An 18,144-nucleotide genomic window follows, 5' to 3' on the forward strand; every position below is an offset into this window, starting at 1 on the left:
GGCAATTAATGCAAAACCCTCGATAAAATAGGTTCCAAGCAGAAGAATAATTTCAGTGTTAAATGGTGATGGGTTTTACTGAAATTCTGAGCTGTGCTCCCCGTTTGAGTAGAACAAAATGGTTGCTCTCTTTTCAGGTGATTGGGAGGATGTGTAAAATCATTGACAAGACCTGTCTGTCCCCCACGCCCACGCTGGAGCAGCACCTGATGTGGGATGACATTGCCATTCTGGCACGGTACATGCTCATGCTCTCCTTCAACAACTCCCTGGACGTGGCAGCACATCTCCCCTACCTCTTCCACGTGGTGACTCTGCTGGTGGCCACGGGGCCCCTTTCCCTCAGAGCTTCCACTCATGGGCTCGTCATCAACATCATTCACTCTCTTTGCACTTGTTCACAGCTTCACTTCAGTGGTGAGCTTTTTTGGATTTTCAATGAAGCTGATTGCTCCTTAATTTGTTTAACAAATACTTGAGTTGTCTTTCTCTGCAAACTATTAAGAGAGTTTGAAAATAGTGGGTTGTAGTTCAGCATGAATACAAATCAGAATGAGGATATGATCAACAAGAAATGAGTATGGAATTAAAAAATATCTCAGAGCAGGTGCATAATGTAAATTGTTTGTATAATGGGTTTTAGAAAAAGAGAAGAAAGTAACGTGATTTTCTGGCAAGGCAAAGGAGAAAATACATCTGTGCTAAAACTGGCTCATGTGCATCTTGTGAAGGGTTGCATAACATGATAACAAAAATACCAATTACATAAGGGAATTGTGAAGTTACAGTGTTAAAACAGGTCTTTTATCTACTGTTGTATTTTAGCAGTCCTAAAATAATTGATATTAGCAATTTGGCACTTCTTACCCCAGAAGCACAATGTAAAACCAGGCTGTATTTTGTGCAGAAAAAAAAATCAACGTTTATGTGATCTTGCCTTTTTTTAAGTATCTGAAATCTCATTTTATGTCTGTACCTATCATCAGGAGAGTGGGTGCACACACACACACGCAGAGGTGTCTGTGTGTCTGTGCTCTGATGCACGGGGGTGCTGAGCCTCCTGCTCACGTAGTGGGTTTGAAGTGCACTGAAATCAACTGAAAGGTCAGAACTGTGAAGATATTCAGTGCTAGAGCAGGGCCATCATTTTCTTCTGCTTTAAGTGGCTTTCTTCATGTGAGTGCCAGAGCCAAAGGCAGAGTCTGCTGCGGTTTGAACTTCCAGTTCTGTTGGTATTTCAGAGAAGGAACAATCTGGATTTCCATTTTCTGAATCACTGTGAGGAGAACTCACAGAGCCACATCTTTAAACAAGTTCCTCTGTAGCAGACTCTAGAATCCATTTCTTGTGCCTGGTTCCAGCAGTCAGGGCAGGAGAGCAGAGCTGCTGTGCCTGACTCGGGGCAGTAGCGAAGGGAGCAGTGTTGCAATGGGCGCAGGGACCTCTTGGCTGTTGGTGTTCCTGGGGGAGGAGCCTCAGAGGGGGGAAATGTGGATTTGAATTTCCCTGGTGTAAATCTCATATGTACAACTTTATTCAACAGAGGAGACCAAGCAAGTTTTAAGGCTGAGCTTGACTGAGTTCTCTCTGCCCAAATTTTATTTGCTGTTTGGGATCAGCAAAGTGAAGTCGGCCGCGGTGATCGCGTTCCGCTCCAGCTACCGCGACAGGTCCTTCTCACCCGGCTCCTACGAGCGCGAGACCTTCGCCCTGACCTCGCTGGAGACGGTCACCGAGGCGCTGCTGGAGATCATGGAGGTGTGTGGGGACAGGGGAGTGACCCCTGAGGGACAGGGGCACTGCTGGCCCTCTCAGCAGGCAGCGGTGCCGGGGCTGTGCCTCCTCCCTGCTGAAGTTAACAGCTGATTTCTGAGAGCCAAACTTCTGCACATTCCCAATTGTACAAATACATCTTCTCCATGTTACATCCATTCAAACAATCTATTTTTCTCTTTAGGCTTGTATGAGGGATATTCCAACATGCAAGTGGCTGGACCAGTGGACTGAACTAGCTCAAAAGTAAGTCATAGATCTCAAACCCTGAGCCCTCTCTGCCTGTGCAGTACACCCAGAGTTTTCAGCTTTTCGTTATATGTATTTTTGTTTTTGTTGTTGTATATATGTTGTTTAATGCAGTGTACTCTGTTTCTTCACAGGTTTGCATTCCAGTACAACCCCTCCCTGCAGCCAAGAGCACTGGTTGTCTTTGGCTGTATAAGTAAACGAGTGTCTCATGGACAAATAAAACAAATAATCCGAATTCTCAGCAAGGTATATGGGTCTGTCTGTTTTCTTTTGTGACTCATAAAGTAGCTATTTTTAGCTTTATCTTCCCATTAAATATAGAACTTGGCATAATTTTAGGATAAATGTTTTTTCAAGCATATTCTTAAATAGAACTGATTGGAAATACACTTTCTATAGGCCAGGCTTTTGAATTTAAATTGACTTAGTGGCAATAAGTTCCATCACTGCTGTGACTTCTAGAGTATCAATAGGTCTCAATATTGAGTTTAACATTCCTGACACAGGTGGATCCAGCAGTCAGTATTTAAATAAATGAGAAATTTTCTCTTAAGGCATTTACCAGCACGCACATGATTCACAGCTTCCTTTTTCTCAAAGGAAGTGAATAACCTCGTGTGTTGTGAGTAAGTATAGTAAAGAGCTGATTTGTATCAGAAAACTTTGAAGCAGGTGCCTGGCTTGACAGTGATGTTCAGTCATTCCAAAGTAGGTTGTGTTCCATAGCAAGTGAGCAATGTACTAAACATGTGTCCTTTAAGCATTTTATTAGAGTTTTAGAGACACAAACTTTAATTTAACAGTGTCTAAATGATAAAGAGCTTTTCTCCAGCTCTTATGCCCCCCCTGCAGCCTGACTGTTTGGGTACACATTGCGCAGCCATGCATTTATTTCTGCTGTCTAAATCTCCATTTGGAAAAATTCTCGAGAGTTGGTTTAGAATGAGCTCAGGCTTTTTAAATAATTGAGAAAAACTGTTATTGTGCAGAGCTTTGATCTTCTTTTTACGAAGCAAAATGTAATTATGGTTGTATTTTTAATTACTCTCTTTTTTCAAAAAGGGACTTGAGAGCTGTTTAAAAGGCCCTGATAATTATAATAGCCAAGTTCTAATAGAAGCCACAGTTATAGCCCTCACCAAGCTGCAGCCTCTTCTTAACAAGGTAAATAACTGGCTTTTTAGAATAAGCAGAGAATGTAAGTTGTGATTATGGGTGTAATCTCAGAAATACAAGTAAGTGTTGGGGTTTCTGAAGTTCACACTTCACTGTGACTCAAGCATGGAAGTAGCACATATGGGAAGTGTGGCAGATTGTGGGACCAGTGCAAAGGCTTGAGAAGTGCTGGGGAACGTTCTGTTCTGCTTCCCAGAGCGGGGCCCTGGCAGTTGGGCAGAGGCTGTGCCCAGGCTGTGCCCGTTCCTTCCACAAGGCTCCAGTCCTGCCTGCAGCTGTCTGTGCTGGTGCCCTGCACGCCGGGGCTGGGGGAATGGCCACGTGTGGACTGCTGCTGGTTCAGCCAGCCGGGGTCACTGCCCGGTCTGAGAGCGCACCGGGGGCACAGCAGGAACAAAGAGCCCCGTGCTGCTCCTGCTGGTGAATAAAACTTGTTCTCAAAAAAGCTCTGCTCAGGAGACCCAGGATGTGTTGAACGCCAGTTCCTCTTGTGTGTAGTTCTGATTTTGACGAGGAAGTGCCTGGGCAGGTCTGTGTGCAGAGCTGCAGTCCGTGTTCAGACTGAGAACAACAGACCCATTTCTGGTCAGGCTGGCACAGGGCAATGTGGGTCTGACACTCTGTGGGCAGGCAAGGGATGTAGGAGAGGAAGAATGACTTGGGAGGTGCAAACAAGGCTTGAAATTAATTTCCTTTCTACTGTTCACCTGTGAAGTGCATTAACAGGTCCATATGAGCACCTGTTTCCTTGGAATGGCTGTGGCTGAGGACAGAACCTGCTACGAGCGGGACAAACCCTCCCCTCTGTCCTGGTTGTCTTTCACCCGCAGGAACTGACTCCCAAGTGAAATGGTGGCTCTTTCTCTCCCCCCAGGACTCCCCTATGCACAAGGCTCTGTTCTGGGTAGCCATGGCTGTGCTGCAGCTGGATGAGGTGAATCTGTACTCAGCAGGAACAGCCCTGCTGGAGCAGAACCTGCACACCCTGGACAGCCTGCGTGTGTTCAACGACAAGGTGAGCCCGCAGCCTGCACTCATGGCAGCAGTTAGAGCTGATAGAAAAGGGGAAAAAGCCCAACTTTGTCCTTGTGAACACTCATTAAGCAACTAAACCTGAAGATTACATTAGAAATTGTTTCACTTGGGTGGTATCCACAGACAAAGATGTGGAGAGAAGCTGTCATTATTCTGTTCGAAACTGGAGCAGAAATGTCCAGGTGTGATCTGTGAGAAAGTGTTTGATATTTTCCTGTAACCTCTTAAAAGAACTGTTCTGTCACTTAAACAAAAATCTCAACAAACTTGAGATATACTGAGTAACTTTCAGTGAGGTGCTCTTGTGTTTTATCTTTGTGGGTCAGAGCCCAGAAGAAGTGTTCATGGAGATCAGGAGACCGCTCGAATGGCACTGCAAGCAGATGGATCATTTTGTTGGGCTGAATTTCAACTCCAACTTTAACTTTGCACTAGTGGGACATCTCCTGAAAGGTAGGACTTCATACTGCTCTTTGAGATGAGCACTTGTACTTGAGGAATAAAAACAAGTCAAGGGATAAAGGGGCCAAACTGGGTGGTGGATTTTAAGTAATTTGGATTACAGAGTAGGTACAGATTTAAACAGTCTTGGATTAAAGGACTTTGCCAGGTTTCCTTTATAGTCTTCTGTGAAGGTCTTTAGTGCTGCTGCTGAAAGTTACGAACTGTCACAGGGTGCAGACCTTCATTTGCTGCACTCTTTTACTTCTTCCTCCAAGAATGTGTCTCTTTGCCTGTGCTCAGGCTCACCAATTTTTTTAGCATACTGATTTTCGAGATAACAGATACAATGTATTTACAGACATTTGAAATGATGCAGCTTTGAGGGGAGGGACAGAAAGCATTAGTCTTAAATGTGCCATTTCTGGTAGCACTGTGCTCTCTTACCCTTGAGATGGAATGTCTGAGGATGTGCTGGAAAATATTTATAAATGCTTTCAGAATATTAGTGCTTCATAAATACGGATTGAAAAGTTAAATACAATCTTTTGTTTCTCAGGGTACAGGCATCCTTCCCCTACCACTGTAGCAAGAACAGTGAGGATTTTGCACACACTCCTTGCTCTGGTTAACAAACACAGGAACTGTGACAAGTTCGAGGTGAATACCCAGAGCGTGGCTTACCTGGCAGGTAATGAACCAAACCTGCTTTCCAGTCTGGGCTGACTGAAAAGGAGTGGATTATTGTGGAATTCCTTCAGGTTCAGGTTGTTAGAATTGTACCAGCACAAAGAAAACTTGTAACTGGTGGACAGGAGTGTGGGCAGGGTGGGCACATCAGGAAGGCTTTTTGGGAACTGAGGGCTCTGCCAGCACAGCACCTCCTCTGCAGCTTTGGGACTTCTTCAGGAAGGCTGGAGGTTTCTTGGTGTAAATACTCCAGTGTGTGCCTGAGAGCTTCAGGTTTCTAGTGATCTGGACATAAAAATTATGACCATGTGAGGGCAAATGTGTAAATCTTGTCATTGTAACTGGATGGGGAACATAATTCTTTTTAAACAACCTGCTTTTAATCTGTACATTTCCTAAGGTGTAACTGCAGCTCAGTGGTGTTGATGTAAATGAACACTGATGTATGCAAAAAATGCAAATGGATGGAATATTGTTTCTGTTGTTCACTGCATTCCTGCTGTGGAAAGCTTCCTCTCCCTTTGTTTGGCTCTGCAGCCCTGCTGACGGTGTCCGAGGAGGTGCGGAGCCGCTGCAGCCTCAAGCACAGGAAGAGTCTCTTGCTGACAGACGTCTCAATGGAAAATGTTCCTATGGATACATACCCCATCCATCACAATGACACTAGCTATAGGTTGGTTGTCTCACTTTTAGATGAGTTACCCACATTGCAAAGCCTGTTTCCTTTAGTAAGTGATCTGTGGTGTGCTGGGAACTGAACCCCACTGATGGCACTGAGTCCATGGGCTGTGATGAGCAGTTTGCTCCTTACACTGGGATCAGGAGTCACAGAGAAATTTGGATGTAGAATTTGTACTGATCTAATTTTCAGAGCTTAACTGCTCTGGAGGCTGTTAAACCTTTTGCTAAATCTTTCTACAAGACCTGATTTAATCTCATTTATATTTTAGAAGAACATTTTGTTTGTCCTTTTAAGAGCTCCAGGGCATATACTTGTCTGTGTCACTGGGAAACCTTGACACCTTGTTACAGCCTGTGTGCAGCCAGAGAGATCAGCCAGGAAATCAACTGGAAGTGCCATGGAGAGCCTGTGTCCTCAACAGGAAGCACTTCACTCAGGATCTCTCTTTTTAGCACTGAGATTGGAGTAGCTGATTACTAAATATGTTTCATCTTGCCCCATAGGCTGATTTGCTTGTGTTCTTTTCATTGCTTTATTTTTTTATCTCTTCAGCATCACATTCACATCAGATTGTTTGTTTCCACTAGCTCAGACATCTTTGCAAGCAAAGTAATTACTATTTCTCAGTATGTATTTTGGGGAGATTAACCTGGTAGGAAAGATGGGTTTAAGAAAGGATAGTTTGGCTGTTTGGAAAACCTCTGCCTAAATAGCACAGTTTTAAGATTTTCTTAATTGAATTTCTCTGCACTTGCAGGACACTAAAGGAAAACCAGCCCTGGTCATCCCCCAAGGGGTCAGACAGACACCTGGCTGCCAGTTACCCAACAGTGGGACAGATCAGCCCTCGCACCCGGAAATCCATGAGCTTGGACATGGGGCAGCCTTCACAAGCCAACACTAAAAAGCTTCTAGGTTATTAACATAACTAATTTATTGGTCTGTCTACAGAATACCCTGGGAAGCGTTACTGGAGAAAAATTGTTTTAGTTATGACTTTAAGGGCTTATTCCTCATTCAGAGGAATAAGTGCAGTTTCTGCAAAATGCAAATTTCAGGGCACTGGACAGTTAAAGAGGACTTTTGGTTATGAGGGGGGAGCGAGAGCAATGCTCAAAATGTGCATGTTGAAGTGGACAAAAAAAGATATTCCAGATGCTGAAGATTACTAGTGCCAGTTTTGTGCTCCCAGCCCTTTCCAGCAAACCCAGGAAGTGGATATTTAGCTGCTCCATTGAGTGCTGTGGTTGGGGCTGGAGGAGATGGTCCCAGAACACGGCAGATGTGTGTAAACAATCTGATTTTTACTCATGGCTTCTCAGTGCATCATGTTTACAACAAACTCGTGTATCAGAGGAACGAGCTGAGTTGCTTTCCAGAACTTGTGGAAGCCCTTTGGCATTACACAGGTGGAAGAAGAGGGGCATTTCCTTCATTCCAGCCCTTTCCTGCTTCCTTTTCAGTAACCACGTCCTGGCATGTGTATTCTGTGTGTGGGGGCCAGGAGTCCATGGCATGCCCCCCTGACTAATTGCATGCTCCCTCCTGTGTATTGTGAAGCACTTTGGAAGCTGTGATGGAGAGCGGCATGGTGTGATCGTATTTTCTGTCCCATCCCTGAAAATGGTGAAAAGGTCCCCAAATTCCTGTCAACACATGGTAGATAGGGGAGTAGCTTGGCCAGAAAATCAGAAGAAGTTAGAATATGGATTTAGGTTTAATGTTTTTAATTGCCTGATAAATTGTTTTTAGGTACAAGGAAAAGTTTTGACCATTTGATATCGGACACAAAGGCTCCTAAAAGGCAAGACATGGAATCTGGAATCACAACGCCTCCCAAAATGAGGAGAGTAGCCGAAAATGATTATGAAATGGGTGAGACACAGGACTAACATTTTAAGAATAATACTAATTATAAACGCTTTGTATATCTATACAAAGGACTATTTCTAAATTCAGTGTTCATTTACCAAGGTTACTCCATGGTGAGGGAGAAGCACCTTTCTTAGCAATGGCTTTTGCAGGGTGCAGCCTTCATATCTCTGGCAGCTGCATTGGAGCTGCTCAGTTTACAGGTGCAGAATCAGGGGCAGCTCTAAAGGACTGCATACAGGAGTGCAATGAAATAAATAGCATTTGGCTTTCTATAAGTTAATAAGCCCCAGCTGCAAATTCCTGCAGGAGATGGAACGTGAGCTGATGCCTGGAATGCCTCTCTTCATCTTCTCCCCCATCTGCTTCCTGTGCCCCCACCCCCAATTGCAATGCAAGACCAGGGTTCTTCTCTTGTATCTGCCTGACCCCGAATTTGGTACTTACACCCCTGGGCCTGTATTTCACTGAAGAGGAAATTGGGGTTTTTGTTTGCCATCCGATAACACATCCCATGTAGTGGTCCAGTGCTGCTGCATTACAGCGCAGTCGTTGCTTTGACCTTTGTGACAAGGCCGGTGAATGCCGAGGTTTGCACATGACTGACTCTGTTGTGCAGAACCTGATTCTGTCTTGCTTTGGGTTTATTTTGCTCTGGATGAGTTGCTCTTTTTTATCTGGCAGAAACCCAGAGAATATCACCACAGCAACACCCACACCTCCGGAAAGTTTCCGTTTCCGAGTCAAACGTCCTCCTGGATGAAGAAGTTCTGACTGACCCAAAAATTCAAGCACTGCTGCTTACAGTTCTTGTAAGCTTTCTTCTGTGTGTTGTTTGCTATTTTCTGATGTCCTTTTGTCTCCCAGCAAAACAAACACGTTCCTTGGAGTGTTTCCTGCCTGAGTTTTATGACACGCTATTTTGTATAATAAAAGGTTATTGATATCTTATAGTTTAAAAGAAATGAGCATTATTGGAATCCCAGCATAATTCAGTTTAAAAGTCATTAACTAGTAATAGAGGTGCAGTCTGATAGCACTTTCTTCAGCTGTACCACTGCAGTTCCCACTCCAGGTACGATTCAGAAAGACTCAGTTTTGTAAAAAACTGTCCAGATACATTTATTGCCAAAATACTAGTTGTTGCCAATTGGTTCTGTTGTTTCTCAATAGAGACATAAATCAATCTTTTGTAATGCTGCTTTCTGCTAGTCAGAAATCTTAAACCCTTTAAAGCTTAAAACCTTTAAGCAAAGGCTGCAACCACCCAGGTGAACTAACGGCTCCTTCCCTGCCAGGCCACGCTGGTGAAATACACCACAGACGAGTTCGACCAGCGCATCCTCTACGAGTATTTAGCAGAAGCCAGTGTTGTCTTCCCAAAGGTCTTTCCTGTTGTGTGAGTACCTGAAGTTCTGGTTACATTAACTCTGTACCTGGCTCTTCTTTAGAGGTCTCTGGTCCAGGACAAGCATCTACAAGGCACTTGCTTGTGTGGAGGTTACAAGCTGCAGTCTGTCCATGCTGGTTGATTTTAATTTGTCCCGAGTGTTTCAAAGCTGATTTAAAACCTAGTGCAGGGGCTCTTTGGGTGTTTCTTCAGACACCTGTTGTAGTTTTGCTGGAGTGAATGTGTGTAAAGGAAACCCAGCTGTCAGAAGTCAAGGTGAACAGGCATTCACAACTGACCTGAGCACATCATCAGAGTTGTCATGGAACAGAGTTAGGAATTGTGTTCTGAAATCACTGGGGAGATGAAAATCCCACCTGAACTGCTGTTTGCTAAAGTCACTTGGGAACTGCAGGTTTATTTTATTTAATGACCAAAAACTAAGCCACCTCTCCTTTCCTCAGGCATAATTTATTGGATTCCAAGATCAATACCCTTTTATCGCTGTGCCAGGATCCAAACTTGTTGAATCCAATTCATGGGATTGTGCAGAGTGTTGTGTACCATGAGGAGTCTCCACCCCAATACCAAACGTCCTATCTACAGAGTAAATATTTTATCTTTTTTTTTTTTTTTTTTTAAGTAGTGCTGTACTGGGAGCACTCTCTGGCGGCTCTGTCAGGTGAGAGCTGGGCTTTTATGGTGGTATTCCATTTGTTGTTGCAGGTTTTGGATTCAATGGGCTGTGGAGGTTTGCTGGCCCCTTCTCCAAGGTAAGAGCTCTGTGGGGGTCTGGACTGGCCTTTCTGGGGCACATTGGTTCTGCAGGAAAGATGCTCATAAGGAGCACCACTCACTTATGAATGAACAGAGAATGTCAGGGGCACCTCTAGGACTAAACTCAACCCTGGGCCTGCAGCAGGTGCTGGGATAGATAAGTTACCAGAGCGGGGTAAAAGCAGCCAGGTGTGTAAGTGCAACTTTCCTGCTCCCAGGGTCACTTTATTACGTGTGTCTTACAGGGTAGGGGGTTAATTTGATAAGTGATGATTCCACGAGGCTAAATTTTGTGTTGGAGCAGAGGCAGTGGAGCACTGCCCATGTGTCCGGCCATCCCAAGGGAAGTGGCCCAGGTGTGGGGCTGGGGCAGGGGCTCTGCAGCCCCTCTTGCTGCCCCTGGGCTCCCACGCACTGGGGTCACACTGACGCCTGGTCTGCAGTGTGTACATTTAGATTGGTCTGGACAAGATCACTCAAGTCAGTTTGTAATTACAGATACATCAAATGCTCTTAAAAATTTGCAGGCGAAGCAGTGGGACTTGAGGGTGAGCTCTGGAGCAAAGCTCAAACTGACAGGAAAGTACAAAGGAAAAAACAATCTATTTTCCCCCCATCTCCCACAGCAAACCCAAATCCCAGACTATGCTGAGCTCATAGTGAAGTTCCTTGATGCCTTGATTGACACGTATTTGCCTGGAATTGATGAGGAAACCAGTGAAGAATCTCTCCTGACCCCCACATCTCCATATCCTCCGGCGGTGCAGAGCCAGCTCAGCATCACTGCAAACCTCAACCTCTCCAACTCCATGACCTCACTTGCCACTTCCCAGCACTCTCCAGGTCAGTGCCTGTTCTGGTACCACCTGGGTGGGGGAAATGTGGGAATTTCCTGGTTTAGGAGGCTCGCTGGCTCTTCGGATGTGTTTATGCATCAAACATTGGTGCATTGTGGAGTCAAATGAATATTAAACTGTTCCTGAGCTATTACCCTGTTGGTTCAGATCCTGGATTTTATCCATCACAAAAGCTGTCTCCTGGGTCGCTCCATGTGAAGGGAAGAACATTAAGGGCATCAGAACAGCAGCACCTTCATGTGGAACATGTGCAGCAGTGAGAGCTTGAAAAACTAATAAATATAAACATACAGTCAAGGTAATTTGCTAGGAGAAAAGGCTGATCTGGGCACTGCAAGGTGTAGCATATGTTGGGAAGAATAATCCCTCAGTGCCCAGCAGACTGGTGTGGGCTGACACTGCTCCAGTTGCCTGTGTGATCCAAGGCCAGTGCTCACACGGGCATTGCGCTGGGGTCGGGCTGTGCCTTCCAGGAAAAAGAGTTCATGTGGGTCCTTTAGACTGTTGTATTGCCAGAAATATGCTGATGGTGAAGTAAGGGTGTGCAGAAAAAGTACAGTCATCAGAGGCAGTAAATGGATAAAAATACCCAGCTTCTGGCATGGGAGAAGGGAATTGCAGGGGAATGCGGAGGTGAAATTAAACAGCAAAGATTTGCAGGGTGAAAATGAGTAAAGAGTTATTCAGTACAGCAGCACAAGCCAGAGAAATTAAATATAGGAAGAAAATAGAATTTATATCAAAGAAACCTACATGAAGACTCATGAAGTGGCTTGGGAGGGGTGGCTCATATATTGAGGAAATACTTTACTTTTTAAATAAATATTATACTGTGGGATATTTCTTCAGTGATGATTTAACTTCTGCAGTTCTGAACACTCACATCAACCAACCTTTTATTTCTGCCTCATTTCTAACCTTGATGGAAGGCCAAAACCCCCTTGTACTGAGGGATAGCCTTTACAGAGGTGTTGCTGGCTGGGCTTGGCTCTGTGCAGGAATCTGCCCTGGCTCACAAGCACTGGGATGGTTTGTTCAGGGTGCAGAGGAGCAGCAGGGGTAAGGCAGGGCTGTTGGAATGATTTGGGGACAGGGGTTTCTTTGGGAGCAGACCTTGCTGTCAGTGTAGAAGGACATTTGGGCAGCACCTTTCCATTTGGAACACCGCATGGGTTGCAGCTCCAGCAGTTCGTTTCCAAGGATGAGGTGATGGTGCAGGATTGAGCTCTCTGCAAGGGAAAGAAGCATTTTGCTCTGTAAATGTCCTCCTTCCTTCTGCCCCACTTTCCATTCCCTCTTCTTTACAAGCTGAGAGGAAGGAATTAATCCAGCTCGTCAAACATTCCTTCCAAGTGCTGTGCAAACAGATGGCTTTTGTCAAAGGCTGGTTAAGAGTCTCCACAAACAGAGTTGGGAACTAGGGAACTGGTTCAGGTTAATAGTGAGTCTGAAACAACACACTGGCATTCTGAGCACTGTTTGCTTGGAAATTAAATTTCAAACACCAGTGTGAAGGCCACGTGTTCAGCAGCACTGAGTTAAAAGAAACATTTTCAGCCAACTGCATTTTTTTTATTATGGCTACAAATACTAAGTTGCAGATACATGAAAATTTCATTTCTTGCATCTGGAAACAACTAGGCAGGATCATTGTTTATAAATGTTTTGTCTGTCACCATCTCTGTTTCTTTCCCTCCCCGTCCCTGTCTCATGGACATTATTCACTTACATTTATTTCTTTCATTCTGTGTCTGTGAAGCTTCTCTGCCTTGCTCTAAGTCTGCAGTTTTCATGCAGCTGCCTCATCCAGGTACTTTCTTCTTTCATCATATTTGCACGAAATGCTGCTTGAGCTGCGTTAGGGCCGGGCTGTGGCATGAGGAGCAGTTTCTGACACGGGAATGGCTTCAGCAAGTGCTAAGCTGGTGCATTTCTTGGGGGATGCCAGTAATACCTGGTGGTAGAGCAGACAAATTCACCCACAGCCTTGAGAATAAATCTGGTAACAGACAAGTGGATGCTTAATACTGGAAATCACTCTGCTGCACGTGTGAAGCTAAAATGAACTGTTTGGTGTGAGCTCTAGATTCACCAGGACTCAGCTCTGGCTGCAGGGGCACACGGGCAAACAGACATGAGTTCTTTGGACTAAACTGCAGCAGACAGAGGTGCAGTAAATCAGGAGCTGCACACTTCTGCATTGCTGCCTTGTGTGGAGAAGTAAGAGAAAGCTGCAGAAGAGGGTTTTTTGCTCATGCCCATGGGTTGTCCCTGTCCTCAGCGTAGTTTGGGGGTTTTGTGCTGCCGCCCACACAAGGAGAGGATGGTGCAGCCTCTGCAGGGTGTTCTTTGTTCTCACTAATGCCAACGCCAATCAATTTCTTGCACATAATTGTGGATATGTCACTTACAGGAACAGAACTTTGTTCTAACCTTTGTATTTGCTGTCAGACATCCCAACTTTTGCTGCTGATTGTACTTGCATCCTCACCAGACAGACACAGTGTGGCAGCTACACAGAGAGGCTGCTGCAGGGGGGTTAACTCTCAGCAGTTCCAGCGTAGAGAGCAACAATGGATCGGGAGCACGTGTGCACTAAGCTCAGCTCGGGGCTTTGGGTGTGCAGTGACAGTGCCCGAAGCCATTGCTGAGGGCTCTAATGCCAGTGGGGTCTTCACTAAAGCACTTCAGTTTTGAGGTTTGTTTGATAGGAGACTTTTAGCAAAGCATAACAGAGTTTTGCTCTGCAGGACCTTGTCCCAGCCTCACCTCCTCTGTGCCTGTTTCCTGTCAAGACCCTCCTTAGGAAACTCTTTCTTTACTCATTAAGAGTGAATTTAATGGTTTGTTTTGCGTTTTCCTCCTTCCCTCACTTAAGCAGACTTTGGTTTTCAGCAGGACACCAAGTTTTCTTGGTTTTACTCTCCCTTTGCTCTCTGCTGGCTCCACAGGCTCGAGGGCAGGAGCGAGCGGCTCAGCAGCCCTTACCTGCCACAAATCGTATTTGATTCTTTTCAAACACGTCCCGGCGGTGCCGGGCGGGCGGAGCTCGGCGGGGTCCGGCCCCCTCTGGGACCCGCCCCTCCGGCATTCCCGCGGCTGGGGCGGCTGGGGGCTGCCGGCAGCGGGACTCAGCGCGGCCCCTGTGTCTCCGCAGGGATCGACAAGGAGAACGTGGAGCTCTCGCCCACCGCCGGCCACGCCAACAGCGGGAGGATGCGCCACGGCTCCGCCAGCCAAGTGCAGAAGCAGCGAAGCGCCGGCAGCTTCAAGCGTCACAGCATCAAAAAGATCGTGTGATTGTCGCTTTTTAATTTTATTTTTTATTTTTGGACCTGATGACACGCGCGGCCCCTCGCGAAGGGCCCTCCACCTGGTGTGATGCTGCACTTGATCTGTACAGTTCCCATCCCGCCAGCCGCGTTGCCAGATGATCAACTCCTGACCCACTGCCTGAGTTAACGCCTTCATCCCCCCGTGTTCGGTTTCAGCCGGTGTTCCAGAACCACGCGTGTGCCCCGGGGGAGGTTGGAGTTCTGTAGCGCTGCAAAGCCGCGTCTTGTCTGAATCCAAAGCCATTTCCCAGCCCCGCCGTGTGTCTGTTCTGGCCTCGGGTGTTCCTGCTAAGGGAAGTGTTGATCCTTAACCCTGTTTGCACACCTCAAGGTAGTGGCTTCCTGAGCCGGGGAAGTTTCTCTAATCCTGGTTTTAATCCAAACCTGTAAGATTTTAGCTGTGTACTTTTTTTTACCACACTGAGAAGTTCATGATAGCTGCAGTACAAGGCGCTTAACAGAAGTGGTGATTAGGTTAAATTTCAGGTAATTAGCAATAAAGGGGAGAGGAAAAGGAGGCTGCAGGAGTCCCTCATTCCCCAGACCAGGCTTCACACGCTTGGACTGTACATGGACCAGACTGGACAAACTGGCTTTTTTCCCCAAGCTTTTTTTTTTGTTTTGCTGTACTTTATCTGCCCTGAGGAGGTTGTACAGGGGAAAATCCCTGGGAACTGACCCTTGGGCTGTCATTGTAGCACCTGCTTTAGTTCTGCCCTTCCCAACAATGCACACCTTCCAGAGCTCCTGGCAGAATATCTAGTAGGGAATGGAGGGGAAATGGAGTAGATTCATCCCAGCTCTGGGGGATAGTATGTGGCAAAGCTGCCCCTGTGCTGCCCGAGCAGGGACAGAAACAGCCACATTGCTCAAGGTACATGAATTTAAATTAACTGACACTGTGTCCAGTCCCAGGGCCGTCTGGCAGAGTCACCTCCCGGGGCGGGTTCGGGGTCCTGCGGGGGTCACACAAGCCTGAGGTGCTGTCACTGTCAGGGCTGCGGGTGGCAGTCGGCACCGGCGCCTGGGGACGCGCACCGCCGCCGTGCTGGCAGGGGAGGGGGCGGTGCTGGTGCTGCTGTGGGGCCCAGTGCTGTCACGGGGGCTGCTGCTGGTCCCGCTGTGGGTGCCGCTGCCCCGCGGGCACGTGCAGGGTGGCTGAGTTTGGGCTGAGTTCAGGCAGGGGCTGCGTCCCTGGGGGCTCACACAGCTCCTGCTCAGAACCAGATCCGCTTCCCAGTTTCAGATCCCTCTGCTGTGGTAGGAATTAACAATCCTTCAGTGGCTTTAAAGGAAAAAAAAAAAGTATATCCATTAGGTAAAAGCTAGTCCTCCAGTGCAATCGTTAGTGGCTTTCAGTAAATCAAACTTCACAGCTAAATTATTAGAGAATGGTACAATTAAGGGTTCCGATTTTATTGCTATAGCACATAATTCCCATGTATCCACACAGTAACAATGTAACATTTATGTAAATAAAAATACCTTTATTGTATTGATTCATAAAATAACAATTTCTTTAATTTGTTTACAGTCCTGGAAAAACTATGAACACAAACTTCATATGCAAATAGTTTGCCAAAACAAGAGGAAAACTTAGAATTAGCAGTCATGGAATAAACAGGTTAGAAAGATGAACTGGTGCAATTAACCAAATCCCCTCACTCGGGTGGTGCAGGCGCCAGGGCAGGAACATGGTCACTGGTGACACAGAGTGGGGTCCGAGCAGGGCCGTGAGGCTGAGCTGGGCTCAGGGACAGAGCAGGGGCTCAAGCCTTGGCTTTGGGGTCCCCAGGTTAGAAACCATTGTCACCCCACAACTCAGATTGTGAGGAGCCACCCCTGGTGTCACTGGGGTTTGCACTGGGTTGTGCCCAGTCGAGCTGGTTCCAGCCCTTCCCGTTTTGCTGAGGACAAGGAATTGTAGAAGCCTGAGGATTTGGAGGTGGGAGGAAAACAAGAATCTCTTGTAAAGGTGGTGTGCTGTTTTCAGTTGTTTGTCGTATGAGCAGGTCTGCAAACAGGAACTGCCCAACTGATTTTGTTTGGGCAGAGAGCGAGCCCTTCAGTGTTGTGCATTGCCCATGTCAGAAGTGTCCCTCCATCAGAACTGATGTGTTTGTTCTCTGCAGCACAGAGATGTGAGAGCAGAGGGGACAGGGATGAAAGTCACCTTCCCTGTGAGAACTACTCCAGGCTCTCAGTCCCAGCTGAAAAACTCGTCTCTTCATAAAGTCAGTGAACAAAACTGAATTTCCTCTTTTCCTGGAAAGAGGGAGTCGGTTGGAGTTTTCCCTGTATGAGAGATTCATTGAGAGGGCCTGGGCCCTGGCAGAGCAGGGGTGTCAGACACCTGTGCCAGGTAATGGGGGTGGAATTGGGGTGTAAGGACTGCTGATGGCCAAGGTTTAATTTGGGATTGTGTGTGCCCCAAGAGACAGGGACATTGTCTTCTAGTACTGGTGCTTGGGAAGCTCGTGCTTGGCTCCTAGGGAACCATGGCCTTTGTGTAATGATTAAACTCCCATCAGTAATTAGTTGTTGAGTGCCTTACTGTCACTGCATCGCTCTCCCGCTCCCTCCAGCAGCCGCTGCTGGGATTTGCCTCTTTTTCTTTCTCACGTCCTCCTTCCTTTGTTCTTTCCCCGTTTGAGCACTCTCCACCCTGCCCATTCCATCCCTGGGAGCGCTGCTCCCATCCCGGGCTGCTCCATCCTTTCTCCACCTGCTGCTCTGTTCTCTGGTGACCAGCAGGTTGTTGCTGGTGACAGTGTAGGTGTGAGCCCTGACCTGACACGCAGGAGCCCCATCCCAGGGTCCCCAATGCCGCTGCACTCCAGACAGCCCGCGGGCTGCTGGCAGTGGCTGCTGCTCCAGGCTCTGCTGCAGGGCTGGAGCTGCAGCCCCAGAGTCCCTGTGCTCTGACATGAAAACTTAAGATTCAGAAAAATCCAGTTGGAACACGTGGACCATGTAATGCCCTCCTGGGGAGCATGTGTGACCCCCCCGGCTCAGAGCCCGTTCCCGGCCCGCACTGACCACAGCTCAGTACTGTAAAGACAATTAACATTCTGTTTGTGTTTGTATTTTCCCTGACTTAAAGATAACGCAGTAGTATTTGAATAGTGCATAACCTACCTGTAATGATGCCGATGTTTCTGCTTTACTGTGCATGAGGTTTCCCAGGACAGGGAACGTTTCACTGAGTCTCGTGGGCTGAGCCCCCGGCGCGTGCCGGGGCTGGCTCTGACCCGGGTTGTAGGTTTTAGGGCTTCTTCTGTTTCATTCTAAGGTTAATTTTTTCCGATGTCACAAAGCACGTCCTATTGTTATGCAACAAACCACAGACAGTCACTCAGAGTGTTGGTCCCACCTTTTTTTTTATGCAGTATATTCACCTGTAAATAGTTTTTGTGTAAAATTTGACAGAAAAGTATATTTACTACACTGTAAATACATGTGACAATATATTGTATTATTTTGCTTTTTTTGTAAAGCAGTTAGTTGCTGTATATGTATAACATACAAATTTGATTATTCTAGTGTTAGTAACTGTTAACTACTCCTCCTCCCTCCTGGTGCGTTACATCATTTAAACCAGAAGCTGTGTACGACACACTCACCCCGTGTATGATCTCACTGCTTCCATCCGGCCTCGGCTTCCAAAGGGTTTCCGTGATCCCAGTCCTGGTCATGCCGTAAAACCGAGCGTGTGAGCCTGGAGACCCCGCTCGTCCCAGCGCCGGTGGGAGCTGTGGGTCAGAATGGTGGAAACCTGGTTTCAGATAATTATTGTTCACCCCATTCTCCCCTCATGTATGTACTTCCCCCTTTTTTTTGAAGTAAAATGTAAATTCAACCTGC

General features: G+C 46.7%; 1 protein-coding gene across 4 annotated transcripts in view; it reads left to right on the top strand.

Annotated features, from left to right (window-relative positions):
* The window catches only part of NF1 (neurofibromin 1), a 74,838-nt gene extending 56,694 nt beyond the window's left edge, over positions 1 to 18,144 (top strand). For 3 of the 4 annotated variants that reach the window (XM_048324713.1, XM_048324715.1, XM_048324714.1), the window contains 17 exons: positions 138 to 417; positions 1,544 to 1,758; positions 1,958 to 2,019; positions 2,157 to 2,271; positions 3,088 to 3,189; positions 4,076 to 4,216; positions 4,563 to 4,689; positions 5,237 to 5,368; positions 5,905 to 6,040; positions 6,807 to 6,964; positions 7,802 to 7,924; positions 8,606 to 8,733; positions 9,220 to 9,320; positions 9,776 to 9,918; positions 10,038 to 10,084; positions 10,715 to 10,931; positions 14,103 to 18,144. In XM_048324713.1, coding sequence (XP_048180670.1) covers positions 138 to 417; positions 1,544 to 1,758; positions 1,958 to 2,019; positions 2,157 to 2,271; positions 3,088 to 3,189; positions 4,076 to 4,216; positions 4,563 to 4,689; positions 5,237 to 5,368; positions 5,905 to 6,040; positions 6,807 to 6,964; positions 7,802 to 7,924; positions 8,606 to 8,733; positions 9,220 to 9,320; positions 9,776 to 9,918; positions 10,038 to 10,084; positions 10,715 to 10,931; positions 14,103 to 14,245 — 2,370 coding nt within the window. In that variant the 3' untranslated portion in view covers positions 14,246 to 18,144. The remainder of the gene's footprint in view (positions 1 to 137; positions 418 to 1,543; positions 1,759 to 1,957; positions 2,020 to 2,156; positions 2,272 to 3,087; positions 3,190 to 4,075; positions 4,217 to 4,562; positions 4,690 to 5,236; positions 5,369 to 5,904; positions 6,041 to 6,806; positions 6,965 to 7,801; positions 7,925 to 8,605; positions 8,734 to 9,219; positions 9,321 to 9,775; positions 9,919 to 10,037; positions 10,085 to 10,714; positions 10,932 to 14,102) is intronic. The other variant, XM_048324716.1, reaches the window with a different exon arrangement.

The sequence above is a fragment of the Corvus hawaiiensis genome, chromosome 20 (assembly GCF_020740725.1).
Source record: "Corvus hawaiiensis isolate bCorHaw1 chromosome 20, bCorHaw1.pri.cur, whole genome shotgun sequence".
NCBI classification, from domain to species: Eukaryota; Metazoa; Chordata; class Aves; order Passeriformes; family Corvidae; genus Corvus; species Corvus hawaiiensis.